The sequence below is a fragment of the Panthera uncia genome (genome assembly GCF_023721935.1).
Source record: "Panthera uncia isolate 11264 chromosome E2 unlocalized genomic scaffold, Puncia_PCG_1.0 HiC_scaffold_19, whole genome shotgun sequence".
NCBI classification, from domain to species: domain Eukaryota; kingdom Metazoa; phylum Chordata; class Mammalia; order Carnivora; family Felidae; genus Panthera; species Panthera uncia.
The window spans coordinates 18,282,359-18,299,643 of NW_026057588.1; the positions used below are offsets into that span (position 1 = coordinate 18,282,359).

General features: G+C 51.4%; 1 protein-coding gene across 1 annotated transcript in view; it reads left to right on the forward strand.

Moving 5' to 3' along the window:
- Nucleotides 1-17,285, forward strand: part of PEPD (peptidase D) — a 112,044-nt gene that overhangs the window by 43,638 nt on the left and 51,121 nt on the right. The window contains exon 9 of the mRNA XM_049621016.1: nucleotides 812-858. Within this exon, the coding sequence (XP_049476973.1) occupies nucleotides 812-858 (47 nt within the window). The remainder of the gene's footprint in view (nucleotides 1-811; nucleotides 859-17,285) is intronic.

A 17,285-nucleotide genomic window follows, 5' to 3' on the forward strand; every position in this document is an offset into this window, starting at 1 on the left:
GGCAGCAGGTGTCCCTTCCAACAGAGACTCGTGATGGCTCTTCTCTCTTCCCCCGTGGGGCCAGGGACAACAGAGGCTCTGCCCTTCTTCCTCACCTTCAGGCACCCACCCTCAGGGCATCTCCCAGCCACAAGTCCCCCACTTCCAAGAGGGCAGGGCTCTCCTTCCCAGCACTCCGGCAGGTTCCAGCTGCTTTTCAAGACTCTCTCGTCCTCACCCATGATTCAAGCACATGGATTACTGTCCATTACTGTCCTCCGTTTTCCAAAAACTGTCCTCCTTCCCAAACCTTCCCACTTTACCTGAGGAGCCAGAGCAAGTAAGGAGGCGCATTTCTTGCAGGACAGTCAGGGTGACGGGTGGCCTGGTGCCTGCTTAGTGGTGGTCGTGGCTTTGTGCGTTTGTGAGCCACAGCCTCTTGTATGCGTTTCATTTTCTGCACGTTCTATGACGGCTAAGCAAAGGAAACCCTTTAGGATGGTCACTGTTGCTCTCTGAGCATCAAGTATTCACCAGGCATCTGGATTAAATCTTTGCCACCCTCGGTCTGCCGCTGCCTGTGCCGTAGAGCTGGGTGCTGGATGCCCACTGGCTTCCAAATGGAAGTGCTCCAGAGTGGTTTAAATAAACTGTGCGGCTTTCGGAGCTTTAAAAAAGTTCTAATTTGTTACATTTCTGCACCACTGTGTGCACATATCACTTTTTTTTTTTCAAAGAAGAGATTCTTTTGAAAAAGTGCTATACATTATTTATAAGGCAGTGTTACTTATCTCCTTAATACAAATGTCTTTGCTTAATATCCATCCTCCAGGTAATGAAGGCTGTAAAAGTGGGAATGAAAGAATATGAGATGGAAAGGTAAGCTGCCGTGTTTCTCTGGGTAAAGATTAAAATGTAAAAAACAGTAATTTATGTTCCCTGAGCAAGTAACAGATGAGGCGCCGCAGCCCCGTGCACAGATTGAGTGGGGATCGCGAGCAGGGCTTTGGCATCGTGGGCAGAGGATTTGTCTTCCGACTGTGGCCACCTCCCCGGCTCTCGGCGGAGTGTTTGATGGTAATGGTCTCTGATTACTTTTCAGGATGGTTTAGTGCCCCATCATTCCACTCTTGGACTTTGTTTCTGCAATTTGCGGGAAACTTTACCAAATAGCTGCTATTGTGACTCTGAAAGCCGCTAGTAAAGAAAGCTTGCCATTTTTATGTGTAAACACTGCCATTATGTCTGCTGTGCTTGGATGACTGGGTCGAGGAATGGTTAAGTGGCTCGTAAAGCATTCTGGAGAACTCCATTGACCTTGGGCTCCAGTTAGGCTATAGCGCCCCACTGGAGCGCTTCCCGGGGCTGCCCAGCATGAGGGGTGTGGCCTGGCCAGCGCCTCAGCCCCTCTCCAAGACCCAGGGGTCAGCAGGTTGCTGCCCATGGCATGAGGAAGCCCTTGGGTCAGACCCAAACTGCTCCTGTGGCTCTCCTCCCACCCAGTTCCTGGGGCAGGAGGCCCCCAGTCCCGGGTCTCCCGCCAGTGACAGTACCATCTAGAAGCTCCACTGGGGAGAGGACACTCCCTGTGACATAATAAGAAACACATATTTGGTCTCTGCCCCCATCTCCTGGCACAGAGCTTCTAGAACCCTTGGAATTCTTGAATTATTCATAATAAGCCCCTTTCAAGGGCACCTGAGTTTATGCTAATATGGTGACTTGTGGAAGGTGGGGGCTGGTTGCTGGAGGAACCACTGCTGAGATTAGGGGGTTGGAACTTGCAGCCCCCCCTCAAACTCCAGGGAGGGGGAGAGCGGCTGGAGGTGGACTTCTGACCAGCGATTTACTCAGTCGTGCCTGCAGAAGGGAACGTGCATAGAAACCTTACACAGTGGGGTTGGTGGACACGTGGGGGGGTGCTGGAAGGGTGGCGACCTGGAGGGGGCATGGAAGCTCCTTGCCCCTCCCCCATACTTTGCTCTGTGCCTCCCTCTTCTGTTTGGCTCTTCTTGAGTCATATCCTTTCTAATAAAGTGGTAATAGTAAGTAAAACACTTTCCTGGGTTCTGTGAGCCATTCTAGCAAATTATCAAACCCAAGGGAGGGGGTCACAGGAACCCCCAGTTTATAGCCAGTCAGCCAGAAGTACCAGAGGCCTGGACTTGCGATTGGTGTCTGGAGTGGGGGCAGGCTTGTGGGACTGGGAGGTCTGTACTCACCCTGGCCGTTCATGTCAGAATTAAATTGTAGGACGTCCATTTGGTGACCACAGAGAATTGGAAGATTGCTCGGTGTCACTCACATTTGGTGTCAGAAGTGTACGCACAGAAAAGAGTTTCACCTTTATCCTGCCCGCCCCATGGCGGGGTGCCCCTTGTACGGGTTTGGTACTGTCACCCCTTCCCCACTTTGCTGAGTCCACCCGGGTGCTCTTGGGGCCCGCTGTGCCTCCACGTCCCTCTCTCAGCCTTTCTGGCCTGCCTGCTTTGTCAGTGTGGGGTGAGGCTGAAGTGCAGACAGAATCAGCAGTGGACGCTGTGGGCATTTCTGTTCACCTCATGTGGCTTGGGGATCAGCATCATTTTCAAAGTCTAACCCTGAAAGGAGTCCAGAACAGAGGGCCTCTGTGTTTCTCTCCTCTTACCCCGAGTAGTGAGAGGTTAACATGGCCTTGAGGGCCCTTGTTGCTGTGCAGTCCCAGGAGGGGGCACGGAACAAGTGCTTCATCAAGGACCCAGCTCTGTCACGCTGGAGGAGGACAGGGACAGGCACGCAGAGCTGTCCCAGCTTTTGCCTCCACGTGGTCTGCTGCAGTGCGGTATCTGCTCTGGTAGTCCTGCGGCCCCTGCCCCCCGCCAGGATCAGGGCCAGGAGGGGTTCTACAGGGCTACCTGGGAGGTGGGCCGGGCAGCGGTCCCCCAGATTGGCACTGCCCCACAAATCTGTTCCCCGCTGAATTGGCCCATAGCTGATGCCTCAAATAAAAATAACCCAGAAATTAGAGCAGGACTAGCTTGCCCCAGGGTGGAGCCCTAACGTCTTCTGTGCGGTGGCAGCCCCGTGTCCTAAGCTGCCGAAGTCCAGCTCCAAAGCTGGCTCCTGGGAGGGACATGAGCTGCCCTCCCACCCACTGTCCAGAGCCTGAGGCCGCTGCAGCCCAGGTGGGCCTGTGTGTGAGCTCTGGCCAGCGGCCCTCGGAATGCTTCCCCCAGCTCCTTGCTCCCCGACCCAAGGCAGTGCAGGGTTTTTTTTTCTCTTTTGATGAGAAAGTTCAGAAATCCGCCACCCTATGCAAAAAGAGAAAAGAATAATATAATGAGCCTGAAAGTCCCCAGCAGAGTTTGTGTTTCCTTTTGTTTTGCTATAGTTATATTTAAAACCAACCCCCACGGGGCACCTGGGTGGCTCAGTCAGTTAAGTGTTCCACTTCGGCTCAGGTCATGATCTCACGGTTTGTGGGTTCAAGCCCCGCGTCAGGCTCTGTGCTGACAGATTGGAGCCTGGAGCCTGCTTCGGATTCTGTGTCTCGCTGTCTCTCTGCCCCTCCCCCCCCCAAATATAAATAGACATTAAAAAAAGTTAAAACCAACTCCAGACATGATGTCATTTCACCTGTACGTACAGCAGTAGGTGTCTCAGCTGATGAGAGTTTTTTTCCCTTTATGTAACCACCACATCATTACCACATCTAACCAAATTAACAGTAATTCCTTAATCTTACTAATACCTAGTCCATGCTGGTCTGTTTGCATCAAGATCTGGAGTCTCCACGTTGAGTTTGGCTGTTCTTTGAAGGGGTCTTGGTTAAGCTGAGCTCTGGGGACACCATACCTTCGTCTTCAAACTGCTCAGTGCCCCCGCCCTCCAGTCCCTTGGCCCCACGGCCGCCTCCTCTGTGGATCAGAAACATGAGCCTGAAGCTCACAGCAGAGCGGCTGTCCTGAGGATGCCAAGTGGCATTAATTCAGCTTGACTGGATGCACCAGGTGTGCATGCTATCGTGCACCTACTGTATGCCTTGCACACGCTACGGCTGGCTGTAGGAGGTGCACATGGGAAGCAGTGTCTGCCCTGAGAGCTGAGAACAGGGACGTTCCTGGGGCACAGCACTGGGGGATTGGGACTGTGCTGGGGAAAAGCTGAGGCAGAGAAGATGAGAACAAGAGGCGGAATCTGTTCCTGAAGGACAGGTGAGCAGGGTGACCTTTGGGGGCTGAGGGTGTCACCCCCGAAGACAGTGGGAAGATGGTTGTCATTGTTACACTTTGGGATGTCCCAGGCCAGATTTGAGGAGGCCAGTGCCAGCTGAAGCCCCTGGGGGCACCTGCTGTGGTGAGATGGGCTGACTTCTCTTTGCCTCAAGCTTCCTCCCCACAGGCACGTTTCTCTGTCATTGCCCAGGTGACTCTGTGACACAGTTTTGTGGTTGGTGTCCTTGGGAGGCTGGAGGCTTCTTGAAGTCCTGTCTCCTTTATCCCCAGTGTCTGCCCCACAGTTGGTGTCAGGAGATATGTGTGGGTGAGTTGGATGGATGGATGGGAGAGAGAAGAAAATGTCCTGAGCTATTTTTTGCTGTCCTCTATGCCACCATGAACTTTTAGAATTCTTTTCTTAACTAGGTGGGGAGTATAAAATCCTCTCTAAAGCAGGTATTGTTTCCCCATGGGGTGTGGCCCTTTTAACGCCAGGCTGGACCGATGCCCGGGAAGGCCCAGGGAGCCCAGGTTCCTGTGCAGGCTGCTGACCCACGGGCCCAAAAGAGCATCCCTGGAACCTGCTGGGCATTGTGCCAGGAGCCTGACCAGCCCCACAGAGGGACACAGGGCAAGACGAGCAAGGACTCCTGTGTGTCAGGACTTGGGGGCAGGGTGGGAGCAGGGGATGGGGGGTTGAGACGGGCTGATTTTCTCAGAAGAGGGCAGACCATCAGGGCAGTGGTGCCCAGACTCAGGCCAAAGAGATGCTGGCCTGGAAACCCGGTCCTCATCTTTGTTTGTCTGTTTTATAATCAAAGGTTTGTTACAAAATCTTGAGGGCATGTTAAAAGAAAAAGTGAGCTGATGGCGTTTATTAGGATCCCCCTCTCCTCTGGGCTGTGCCTGTGAGTAGGGTTTTCAGAGGGAACGAACATCATTTTCTGCAGCTGAGCTATAGTAAATTGTGTTAAAGCGAGAAGACGTTAATGTGTGGGTAAATCGGGCGCCAAGGGCACCTGAGTGCAGGCCCAACCGGGCCGTCCATTTTACCGCCTCATATTATTTCACGTTAGAGGCGTAACCAGCTTGTAGCCGGCTGGCGTGGGGCTGGTGGCGGAACCAGTTACCTGCAAACGCTAATTTAGAGCAGGCTCAATTGGCTGCGTAAGCAGGTCCCGGCTCACGTTTGCCACAAGGAGATTAATAACGATGTTTTGGACAGCCTGGGACCTTAATTGAAATTATGCTTTCTCTCCAGGCTGTGAATGGGGCATTTGGGGCTCTCCCGTGACCACTTCCGTGGGGGTCGTGGGAGGGATTTAAAGGCAGAAGGTCTGTGAGGTGTGCTGGGGGACTGCATGGCTGTCCGTCCTCCTCCCCGGGCTGGGGTCCTTCTTGGCAGACGCCCCCGACCCTGCCTGGAGACCCTTGACAAGGCCTGGGCTTTCCCTGCTGTTGTGTCCCCACAGCAGCCCACACCAGTAGCCTCCTTGGTTACTGAAGAACTCGCTCCGCTGTGCTGGCCGCTCTGAGGTCGTCTTACCTCCCCCGCCCTCTGGCAGGACCGAGTGAGTCACGATTCTGTGCGCTCGGTGCGCCCTCTGAGTGCAGACCGGGCATGGGAGATGGGGGCCAAGCGGAAGGGTCTCCTCCCCTGACGCTGTGCGCCCGTGTGTGCACGCACACAGACATCACCCACTGACACCACACACACTCCCCACAGACCTATACACCCCCCCACACCACCCACCTATACCACGCATACATGTGCCACACATACGCACACTACACGCCCCATCACTCACACCACACAGACGCACGTATCACACACACAGTTACAAAGTACTGTGCACACACCCCCCCCCACATCGTGCACCACCTTGTACACCACACCGCTCACACACCATATACACTCACACCTGCACCCACATATACACCACACACACACACACACACACACACACACTCACACACTGTCTCTCTCTCCATGTGAGCTGTGCGGTGCTGGGTCTTTCAGTTCACCCACCCCAGGGAGCAGGTTGCAGAACCCTTGCTGTGTTGTTGTAAAATAAGTCCAGTTTTTTTTTTTCTTTTTCTGAGGACTAGAACGCTTAACTGCAGTGAGGATAATTGGAAGATGGGAGAGTTTGCAGGAAAACGCCACAACCACAAGCCTACTAACTCGCGGCGATTATGGCTGTAGAAACACAGCCAGCTGGCGCAGACAAGCTGCTTTTCCCTGTCCTGCCCCCTGACCCGAGCCCTAGGCCTCACCAGGCACAGGTGACCCCCGAGCTCATCCCTCACTCCCAGCTCCCCCACAGGACCCACAGACTCCCCGGCTTCTCTGTTATATCTGCAGGGGCTGCATTTCCAGGTATCCTGAGACCGCCAGGCTTTCTCAGATTAGCTCCCTCTTTGTCCAGCCCTCCCGGTGCACTGTAATCCCCGAAGGACCATCTCTCAGGTGCCTGGACCCGCGTGCCCCACTCTGGCTCTGGGTCTTGCCGGGGGCTCTCCGTGCTGGATGTGGTGGTCAGACAGGGCCCTGTACGGCTCTGGCCGTGCCCCTTATGGGTCGTGCAGAGGATCCAGGTTTCACTGGTGATGGATATTACCAGGAAGCCCGTATTTTCCTCCTTCTTGGAGGCTCTGGAGATGTATAGCTTTCAGTCCCCTGGGAGTGGTCTGACCTAATGTGGTCTCCCTCTAGGCAAGCCTGGGTGTCAGTAAGGCCACCCTCAGTTTACTTTCCTCCATGAAGGTGCTAGAGTTTTGCTCGGGGCCTTTGGGGCAGGTGTAGGTCCAGTCAGCCTCTGACCCTGAGCCCCCCTGGGTGAGAACGGATGTGACAGGCCTTCTCTGTGGGCCTGGTCACTGTCATGGGCATGTCCTGTCCCCTCCATGGCAGACACATCCTCTGTCCACTGGCCACCTTGAGGGATGAAGCCACGGCACGGCTGGCTCATAAAGGGCCTGCTGAGACCCCAGGTCTGGGTGTGGCGGAACCCGTTCTTTGCCTTGTGTTGTGAGGCTGATGCAGGTTTCCTGCCAGCACTTCCTTGGCTGTTGGAGGCAGGCCACACTCGGCCTACCACGAGAGGGGTCAGGAAACCCCCATCTGTTTGGTACACCCTTCAGGAAGGCAGCCCACGAAACTGCACCCAGCTGGCTGTACCTCAATGAGCTGAGCAAGCCCTTTCTAAGAGGCAGGCCCACCTTGGGGAGACAATTCCTCAGTGTTCAGAACAGGCTTTGCCTCATCCTGGGCCATCCCGTACTGGGCAGGGCAGGTCCCGCGTGCCCACCAGCCTTCTCTGTCTGCACGACCAGACATGAGGGAGGGGAGTAGCTCTCTCTGTGAGGTTCAGCAGACCCCGTGTCTGAAAGTGTAGCTGGGACCTTGGTGGTGGAGGGGCTGTGGGCCTCTGAGGCTTAAAGCAAGGTAGTGCGTTTTGCCCATAAGAGTAACTGGAAAATGGGTGCATTTAGGGTGCAAACAGGTCTGGTATTCGGCCGGAAAATGTGGACAAAGAACCAGAGAGAAAGGCTTCCTGCAAATAAGCAGCCTGGTTGATGCAGCCCTAGTTAGAGCTTTTGGGGACAAAGCCAATAGAAATAGGCATTTACTCTTCAAATGCCCGGGAAATTGCCCCCTGAGAATCCTGGTAAGTAACAGCGGTGCCCGCAGGCATCTGTATGGATTTTCCTGTAGTATTTCACCATTGAACCCGATTCTGACCGTTGACTTCTCATAAATAGATATCATCAGCTTAAGGAAGTAGTATTTTCTTCCTGACTTATGAGAAGATTTTATCAGGAAAAGATGTTGAATTTTGTCAGATGCCTTTTTGGTGTCTCCCTTGGCCTTTTTGTGTATATGTGTTTCGAGGAATTGATAAACTTTTAATTTTATGATAGTTTTGGATCACAGAAAAGTTACAAGTATATTAGCTAGTTCAGGCATACCCCATACCCATTTCCCCCTGTCGTTAACATGATTGGCACATTCGTCACAGCTCGTGGACAACGTTGACACATTATTACTATCTGAAGTCCACACTTTATTCCATTTTCCTTACCTTTTACCTGATATTCCTTTCCTGTTCCAGGATCCCACCCAGGACACCCACTGCCTTTGGTTGTCCGGTCTCCTTAGGCTCCTCTTGGCTGTGACAGTTTCCCAGATGCCCTTACTTTTGATGACCTTGACAGTTCTGAGGCATGCTGGTCAGATACTTTGTACAAGATCCTTCAGTTTTCGTTTTTCTGATGTCTTTCTCAGGGTTACACTGGGGTCATGGGTCATTGGGAGGAAGACCACAGAAGCAGAGTGCCTCTTGGCATCGTGTCGTATCAGGGCTCCGTGCTGTCAACCTCACTTATCCCTGGTGTTGACCTCCCTCACCTAACAGGCAGCGTTTGTCAAGTTTCTCCACCATGAGCTTCTCTTTCCCCCCTCCTGTACCGCGTTGTGCTCTGTCCTCTTGGTTTGGAAGCGTCGACATATGCTGTCTGTAATTCTTCTGTGTAGGGATTTGTCTCTTCTTCTCCGTTTATGTATTTGCTGAATCACTCATTTATGGACTATTTTCTATCTATATGGACTCACAGCTGATTATTTTCTACTTTGAGTTAGAATCTGGTGTTATTTATTTTCTTGCTCAAATCATTCTAGCTTTGGGCATCGGGGGCTCTTTCAGTTAGGCTCCTGTGTCCCTCTGACATCACCCACCCCCGGTCAGTTTGCTTTCTGAGCTCTGTCTTACTTTCTGGCTCGGCAGGATGCTCCAGGCTCATTTTATGTGTTCCCCGCTCCAGCCCTAGAATCAGCCATTTCTCCGAGGAGCCGCAGTTCCTTTTATCGGAGCGGGACATGAGACGCCAGGATCGGGCACTAGGTGTACCTTAGGTGGATTTTCTGCGGGGACTTCCTGGTGGGGAGCTAGTGTGGCGTCTGTGTCACGCACTGCTTCGTCACGGCGGATTTCTGCTGTAACAAGCCGCATGACTGAGATGGGGAGGCAGTAAAGAGTGGTGGTTAGAGCACAGCCTCCAGAGACTGGTGCACCCTGCATCTGAATACCAGCTCTGCCACTCATTGTGCCTCAGTTTCCTCATCTGGGAAAAAGGTAATAACAGCGTTTCATAGGATGATTCAGAGGATCCAGTGAATCATTATGTGGACAGTACGTAGAGCAGGCCCGGCATCTAGTCCGCACCACCAGGACTGTTTTGTTGTTACTCTTTTACTATAAAGGCTCAAAGTAGAGGATTGAGCTACACATTTTTTTTTTTTTTAAACTCCCTTTGCCATATTTTGAGAACAGGGTTTTTGAGATTGTGATTTGGGAAGTTCTTCACACTTTTCTGTTTTCTAGAACAGTTTAGAAAGCAGAGGGGCTTTGCAACAACATGGATAGAGTTGGAGAGTATTATGCTAAGTGAAATAAGTCAGTCAGGGAAAGACAAATACCATATGATTTCGCCCCTGTGGAATTTAAGAAGCAAAGCAAACAAACAAAGGGGAGAGAGAGAGAGAGAGAGAGAGAGAGAGAGAGAGAGAAACCAAGAGACTCTTAACTATAGAGAAGAAACTGATGGTTCCAGAGGGGGATGAAATAATGATGGGGATTAAGGAGTACGTTTGTGGTGACGAGGACTGAGGCATGTATAGGACTGTCGAATCACTTTATTGTACACCTGAAACTCATATAATATTGTATGCTGTCTGTATTGGAATTAAAATTAAAATTAAAGAAAAAGAAGGCAAAGAGGCATGTCTATTCCTTGAACGTTTAAAGAAATCCTTCGATACTATCAGAACTTATTGTTTCTTGGCGGGAGGATTTCTTGGACAACTTTTTCAGGTTTTCCTAAGGCATTGTTTCAGTCTGACTTTATCCTTTATTCCTCTTAGAGTTAGTATAGTACATTTTCCTGGAAGGGTGTGTTTCTTTTTTATCATTTTCTTTCTTTCTTTGTTTCTTTGTTTGTTTGTTTGTTTCTTTCAAATTTATTTTAAGAAAGAATAAATGGGGAAGGGGCAGAGAGAGAGGGACAGAGAATCTGAAGTGAGCTCTGTGCTGACAGCAGAGTCCAATGTGGGGCTTGACTCATGAACCGTGAGATCATGACCTGAGCTAAAGTCAGATGCTTAACTGACTGAGCCACCCTGGCGCCCCATCTTTTTATTTATTTATTTTTAATTTATTTTTAATTTATTTTTGAGAGTAAGAGAGACAGAGCATGAGTCGGGAAGGGGCAGAGAGAGAGAAAGAGAGAGAGAGACACGAAATCCTAAGCAGGTTCCAGGCTCCGAGCTGTCAGCACAGAGCCTGATGCAGGGCTCGAACCCACGAACTGCGAGATTGTGACCTGAGCTGAAGTCGGACGTTTAACCGACTGAGCCGCCCAGGCGCCCCTTATCTATTTTTCTAAATTGAAGTATAGTTGACATGTAATATTAAACTAGTTCTTGGAACGTTTTTATTCTCATCAAGAGTTTTGAACTTATTAGAACCAGGTTATTTTATTATGTTAAATGTGAAAACCTGCTCTGTGTCTGTTAGTTGTGTTTCCTTTCCTGTTCCTGACTGTCTGCTCTTTCTGTATGGGGAAGCTTTGTGTGGCCACTTTGATGGTATCTTCATACAATCAGCTTCCAGATGCAATTATCAGCTCCACTGCTGATCTGCCTCCTAGATCCCCAGTTTTATGCTTGTTCCTTTCTCCTCCCTTCCTGACCTCGTTATGAACATCTGTCTTTAAACTTCTTCAGTTGAAACTTCATTGTTTTCCAGTCTTCTTCTTGTTGAGTAATAAATGAATTTTGGCTCATATATTTTTGAATGCTGCCTTTACCATATCCTAAGAAGTTTTAGCTGATTTGATTTTTGACCTAAGAAATGGACTAAGAGCATTTCTTCTCATTTCCAGATAGATGTGGTTGGTTAATTTTCTTGGTTAACTTTTGGTTACTGGTTTCCACTGGAGTTAGAAAATGTAGGGGCACCTGGGTGGCTCAGTTGGTTAAGCATCCGACTTAAGCTCAGGTCATGATCTCACGGTTAGTGGGTTCGAGCCCCATATCAGGCTCTGCACTGACAGCTCAGAGCCTGGAGCCTGCTTCGGATTTGATGTCTCCTTCTCTCTCTGCCCCTCTCCCACTCACACTCTGTCTCTTTCCATCTCTTGAAAACAAATAAATGTTAAAAAAAAAATTAAGAAAAAAAAGTGTAGTCTATGTAAATTTTATTTTTCTTAATTTTGAGATTTTTCTTTGTGACCTATTTAAAATTATTTTTGTCAGTATTTTGTGGGATAAAATCAAACATTAAACATTTATTGGAAAATGTTAATTTTTTATTTTTAGAGTACATGCTTTGATGTATGGTTTCTCATCTTATTCCAGTTTTCTGCCTCGTCCCTTAATTTTGTACATTTTCTCTAGGATTAAGAGAGGTGGTTTTATGAATTCCTCTGTGGTTCTTAACAGATTTTTGTGTTTTATTCATTTCCATGGTTGTTATGTTTTTTATTGTGTATTTTACCCTTTGTATAGCGTCGAGGAACCCCTGTTGACCTAATTAATCTTTTTCGTCTTGAATTTAACTTTATCTGCTACTGGTTTTGATATTAAATGTGTGTGTGTGTGTGTGTGTGTGTGTGTGTGTGTGTGTGTTTGCATTTTCCTGGTGTATCTTTGCTTACTCTTGCTTTTAACTTTCTCAGCTGCAGTTTTTGTGTTCCAGATGGAGGGCCCCTAGGTGTTAGGAGAGCCATTTGCATCCGTCTTGATGACCAGAAGGTTTGCTCTCTCATGCGCTTTGGTGCTTTCTGGCTCTGTACCACCTTTCAGGATTTTAAATTTTTTTGTCATTCTGGAAAGTTGGTGAAGTTTTCTTTGTCCTACACATTCCACTTTTGGTGTAGAGTTACTTTTAAATTAAGAAGAAAGGCCCTGTGTTTCTCTATAGTCTCTACCTCTGTGAAAAATATCGATTCTTCACTTTGAAAAATGATACATTCAGCATGGTTTTACTCTTTATCCTCCCCCACCACCTCTGCCTTCCAGTTTTTTACTATCTAACTTCTCTTTCCAGCAGTTATCTTCAACATTTGTGTTGTTTTATAATCATTTTTGTAACAGTTCAGAATTAGCACTGTCTCACTGAATCCAGTGTGGACCCCTGTTTTGTACCATGTTTTTCCTTTCCTTGAATGCTTTCGCTTTGACCTTGCACATCGGAGAGTTTTTCTGCTGCCTCCTCTGTGAAGGATGGTTTCACTGGGTATTGAATCTTCATCCCATGAAACCATACCCTCCATTGTTGCCAGAGATCTTAGGCAAAGCATCTTCTTTCTCCTTTCTAGGGAACTTTGTAATTTTCTTGCCTTGATGCTTATAGGAGTCTTTCTTTATTCTGAGGGTGACGGGATTTCCCAAGGATTGGTGCTGTTTCTTGGTGCTAGTCTGGGCTCCAGCCGTACTTAGGGAGTCAGAATCCCACCAGCCTTGCCAGCTGGCCTGAAGGCCCAGGCGAAGGCATCCCCTCGAGAAGAGGTGTGAGCTCTTTGCATTAGCATACAGTTCTGCAGCCAGTGATCAGCAAGGGTCTTGGGGGGTACGGAGGGCCACACAGTTCAAGGGTCGAGGCATAGATCAGGTGTGTTCTGACTTAGGCCAGTGGCGGGTAGAGCATCATACGTCACACACAGACCAGGCAGGGTAGAGGACAAAGCAGGTTGACTGTGATCCAGGTGATAGGTCCTGTGATGACAGCAACAGCCCTGTGGAGTCAGGAGCAGCTTGGCCACAAGTGAGGCTGGTCTGTCCATGCAGGACAGGCCAGCAGTGGTGGCTGTTTGCACACTCAAGTGGGAATATCACGCCTGTGTGTTTCCTGTTATCTCCCTGGTCACTCCCCAGGGGCATTTATCCTCTTGGGTCATGTTATCCGAGACCTGGGATACTATCATTTATCATGTCACTCTGACAGACGTCACTCCCCAGTCTCTCTGTGGCTTCCTTCTCAGTTACAGAAGCTAATGTGGTGACCTGTTTGGGGGCCAGAAACCATGCAGACAGGCTTAGAGTTGTCCCTGTGAGCCTAGGATCTGGTTCTTTTTCTTTTTTTTTTTTTTTTTAATGTTTGTTACTTTATTTTGAGAGAGAGAAAACATGAGGGGTGGGGGGGGCAGAGAGGAAAGAAAGAGAAACCCAAGCAGGCTCCGTGCTCAGCACGGTGCCCAACATGGAGCTCAATCCCACCACCCTGGGATCATGACCTGAGCCGAAATAAAGAGTGCGATGCTTAATCAACTGAGCCACCCAGGCGCCCCAAGATCTGGTTCTTTAATCTGAACAATAAAACCTTTCCTCACTTCAGGATCTTCCTTTTAAATTCCTGCTCTGCATGGGGTCCCCTGGATGCCTCCTCTGGCCCTTATCTTTTCTGTCACGATTCCCACTTCTGCACCAGTAGAAAGTTCTCCTGCTTCTCTTCCCATTCACTTATGGTAACCGCCATACACTGTCTCTACTGCTCACTAATTATCCTTGTTTTATGACTTGGCTACCACGACTTTGGTCTGGCTGTAGCAATGCTGAGCCTTCTCTTGGTGGCGGTAGGAGACCTCTTCTTCTCTGTAGCGGATCATTGAGTTGGCTGAGTTGGCTTTGGCCACACCCCATTAGCTGGCCTGCCTTCCCCTCTGGGGCCCATATGAGACTTGCCTGTAGCTCCCGTGGGCTTCCAGAAGCTTCTGTCAGGTTAGGGTCCTGGTGGGAAGACCCTGGGTGTCGCCACTTCTCACTCCCAAGGAGGAATTTTCTAGCAAGACAGAGGCCAGAGTTTGTAAACTGGTAGCCTCTGGGCTAGACTCTAGGACATAGGCGGCTTTCCTTGGGCTCACACAGTGGGGTTTTTGGGTTTGTTCTGGTTGTTTAGCCTCAATAATGAAAACTCAGGAGACTTTTCTGGCTTTTCCTAGAAATTGAAATGGATGGTAACCTTGGGCTGGAGTTCCCAAGGAGTAGCAACCCAGTGGGCACTGAGTAGCTACAGGCACACACCACAGACCCCACCCCACCCTGTCACTCCCCACTCCCCCCAGCGCCAGGCGGCCCTCTTCCATCACCCTTTTCATCACTCTGAGGCTGCAGCTGCTTTCAGAGTCAAGAAAGATTTCTCATACCAACGTCTCTATCAAAAGCAGGAAAAATAAGAGCCAAAGGGTCATGTATTTTAAGAAAAATGGGAGAGCTGTAGGGGGAAAAAAAGACTGTTTCTCATGTTTCGTGTGTAAATTTCTGGTTGGCTTCAGTCTTTTACAGGTTACCTGCCAGGTGCCCCCAGGCTTCACCCCCACCCCGGAAGAGCCTTTCTTTCCCTGCACCCCCTGAAGGAGCCCAGTGGCAGGCAGGAGGGGTGGGGATGCGGCCTGTGGACCCGTGTCCATCGGGGAGGGGGAGTAGTCCTGTTCAGTTCTGACCACCAGAGAGCAGGGCTCCCAAGTCCCAGGAGCGTCAGCGCAGAGCTGTCCAGTAGGAGCCTTTGTCCGGGTGTCGTGCCCAGAGTAGGCAGACAGTTGTGATCATATGGTGAGGTTTGGTGCCGGTCTTTAGAAAATTCTCATCCAGACCTATTACATGCTGGTGCAGAAAGATGCTCCCTGTGGGAGCAATTATTCTGGGCTGGGAGTTTTCCCCTCCTAACTCAGAATTCTGTAGATGTCATGAAGGGTTGAATCCAGGAACTCAGAAAGCCCGTTTCCCTATCTGCCAGCAGGCATGTCTGCTCTTGAAACCTGGAGGTAGTTTTTGATGAAACCACAGAGAGGGATTTTCCACTTAGAGTCCCCAACAACAGGCCCTGGGTGCTGGGTTCTCTGTGAAGCCAGGCTCGTGTCCTACACAAGTCGCCCAGGGCCCCCAGCCCCGGGCCAGACCGGCTGCTGGCCTGCGTCTCGGCTCCCCTCAGTCTCTGGTGTGCAGGCTAGATGGTGCGCGCAGTCAGTGCGAGCCTTCCGGCTTCCTCCAGTGGTCATCGAAGGCCAGGCTGCCATCCTCGCTCTGGCTGCCTCCACTTGCCGCCGCCCCGGAGGAGGGTGCGGGGTTGGGGTGGCCGGTCAGAGGGGCTGGGGCAGCTCTGCCCCACTCTACTGCTGTTCTCCTGCAGCCCTCGCTGATGCGGGACCCCACACGTGGTACTTGGGTCCAGGAGAGATGCAGGCATCTGCAAGCCAGGCCGCTGATGGCTTCTGGTGGTGGCAGGCCAGGGGGTCTGGGCTTCCACGTTGTCACCGTGGAACATCGCAGGCTCCTCCCGGGCCTCTGGCGCTGCCGTGCTCCAAGGTCTTCTCCTGCTCCCCGCTTCTCCGAGCGGAACGAGATGGCAGCCACTGCCCTTGGGCGAGACCCCGGCCATGAAGGCTGGCTTCTCCCAGCTCCGGCACCACTCCTCACAGGCCCAGCCGGCCGCGTTCACGTTTATTCTACGGTTTTGTTAGAAAAGACGGTGCTCTGGTGGCGCAGCACAAGCGCCCGCACCTCCCCCGCCCCCTCTGCTCTTGCGTTGTGCCTTCCCCTGGGGCCACCCTCTGTGAGTGTGCCACACACCCTCGCCAGCTGAATGGATTGCGCGTGTGACAGCACTTTGGCTCCCCTGTTCGTGAGTGGTGGTTGTTGACCTGTGTCTGGGCCTGGGCTGGGGCTGCCCCCATTTCATGACCTTCAGGAACAGCACTGTGGGCTGCCCGGGCGGGTCTTCCAGGTTTCCTGGCAAGATCCAGGTGCACTGTCCCCTGCCCTCCCGCCCCCTGCTGACTGGGGCTCGTTGGTGGAAGGCCCTGCCCGTCCAGCCCCCTGCCACAGCACATGCCTGGTGGCTGTTAGGGGTCAGGGCCTGGCCGGACTTGGTTTTTGCTGTGTTACTTTGTCTTGCTGTTCATCCCAGCAAGAGAAGTGGGGTTTGACTGCTCTTGCTGGAGCCGGGCTGGTGGCTGTAGAGACAGACACTCTGGGTGGGGGAAGCTGATGTTGGCCGAGCACCACTTGCTCTCTTGAGGGGTGAAGGAGCCCTTTTGGGGCAGGGGTTCCTTGGGAAGATGGTACCAGCTACAGGACTGGGAAGGAGGCCCCTCCTGGATGCACAGTTTCCAGTGAGGCACTTCCTTGCTCCTACTAGCCCCGGCCAGCTAGTGAGTTCCTGGGGCCCTTGGGGACATTCTGCTCAGGGGTAGGAGGGTCTTGACCAGGGAAAGGGCAGCTGCTGCTAGCTGAAGCTGGACAAGTGTCACTGTCCCACAAGCAAAAGGACACAAGAGAGTGTCCTGGTGAGTCTGGGGCCTGGCCGCCAGCATGACCTGTCCGACACGAGTGTGGTTCGTGCCTTTCCCTCCGGCTTGGGGTGTTTTCGAACAGGCTGTACGCAGTCCGTATATTTTCAGCGTGAGCTGGAGTCCTGGAGTCTTTGAATCATTTGTCTTGGCAGCTCTTCTTGAAACTGAGAAAGGTGGAAATTCATCTAGGTGCTGAGAAAGGAGCCTGGAAGAAGAAAGTGTCTGGTGCCTGCCGTGATGGGTGGCATGCCTAGAGATAGTGCTGGTGGCTCAGAGATCAAACAGCTGAGAAATGGTTTCCCAGGAAGAACTCAGGGAATTCTAAGTAGGTAATGAGTAGTGACTTTCTTTTGATTTACGGCAAGACTTGGCAATCAATCTATAATGCTTTGAAGAGGCAAGAAATGAATCTCCAAGAGGTTACGGTCTGCACGCTCCGCACTGGCAGTCCTTCCTTGTGGGGCTGGGGACGGGCTGGCGGTGGGTCCACTTCACTTTTCTGCCACAGAGATCCCGGCCCCTCCTTGCAGGCCACACAGCTGTGGCTGGAGCTGGCCTGAGGGAGGGGCTCCTCACATCCTCCGTCTCCCCGCCGCCTCCTCCTCCCCCTCCTCTCCCTCCTCCTCTCTCCCCCTCCCTCCCCCTCTGCCTCTCCCTCCCCTCCCCTCCCCCTCCCTCCCCTCCCCCTCCTCTTTCCCTCTCCCTCCCCCCTCCTCCTCCTCCTCCTTCTCCACCTCCCCCTCCTCTCCCTCCTCCCCCCCC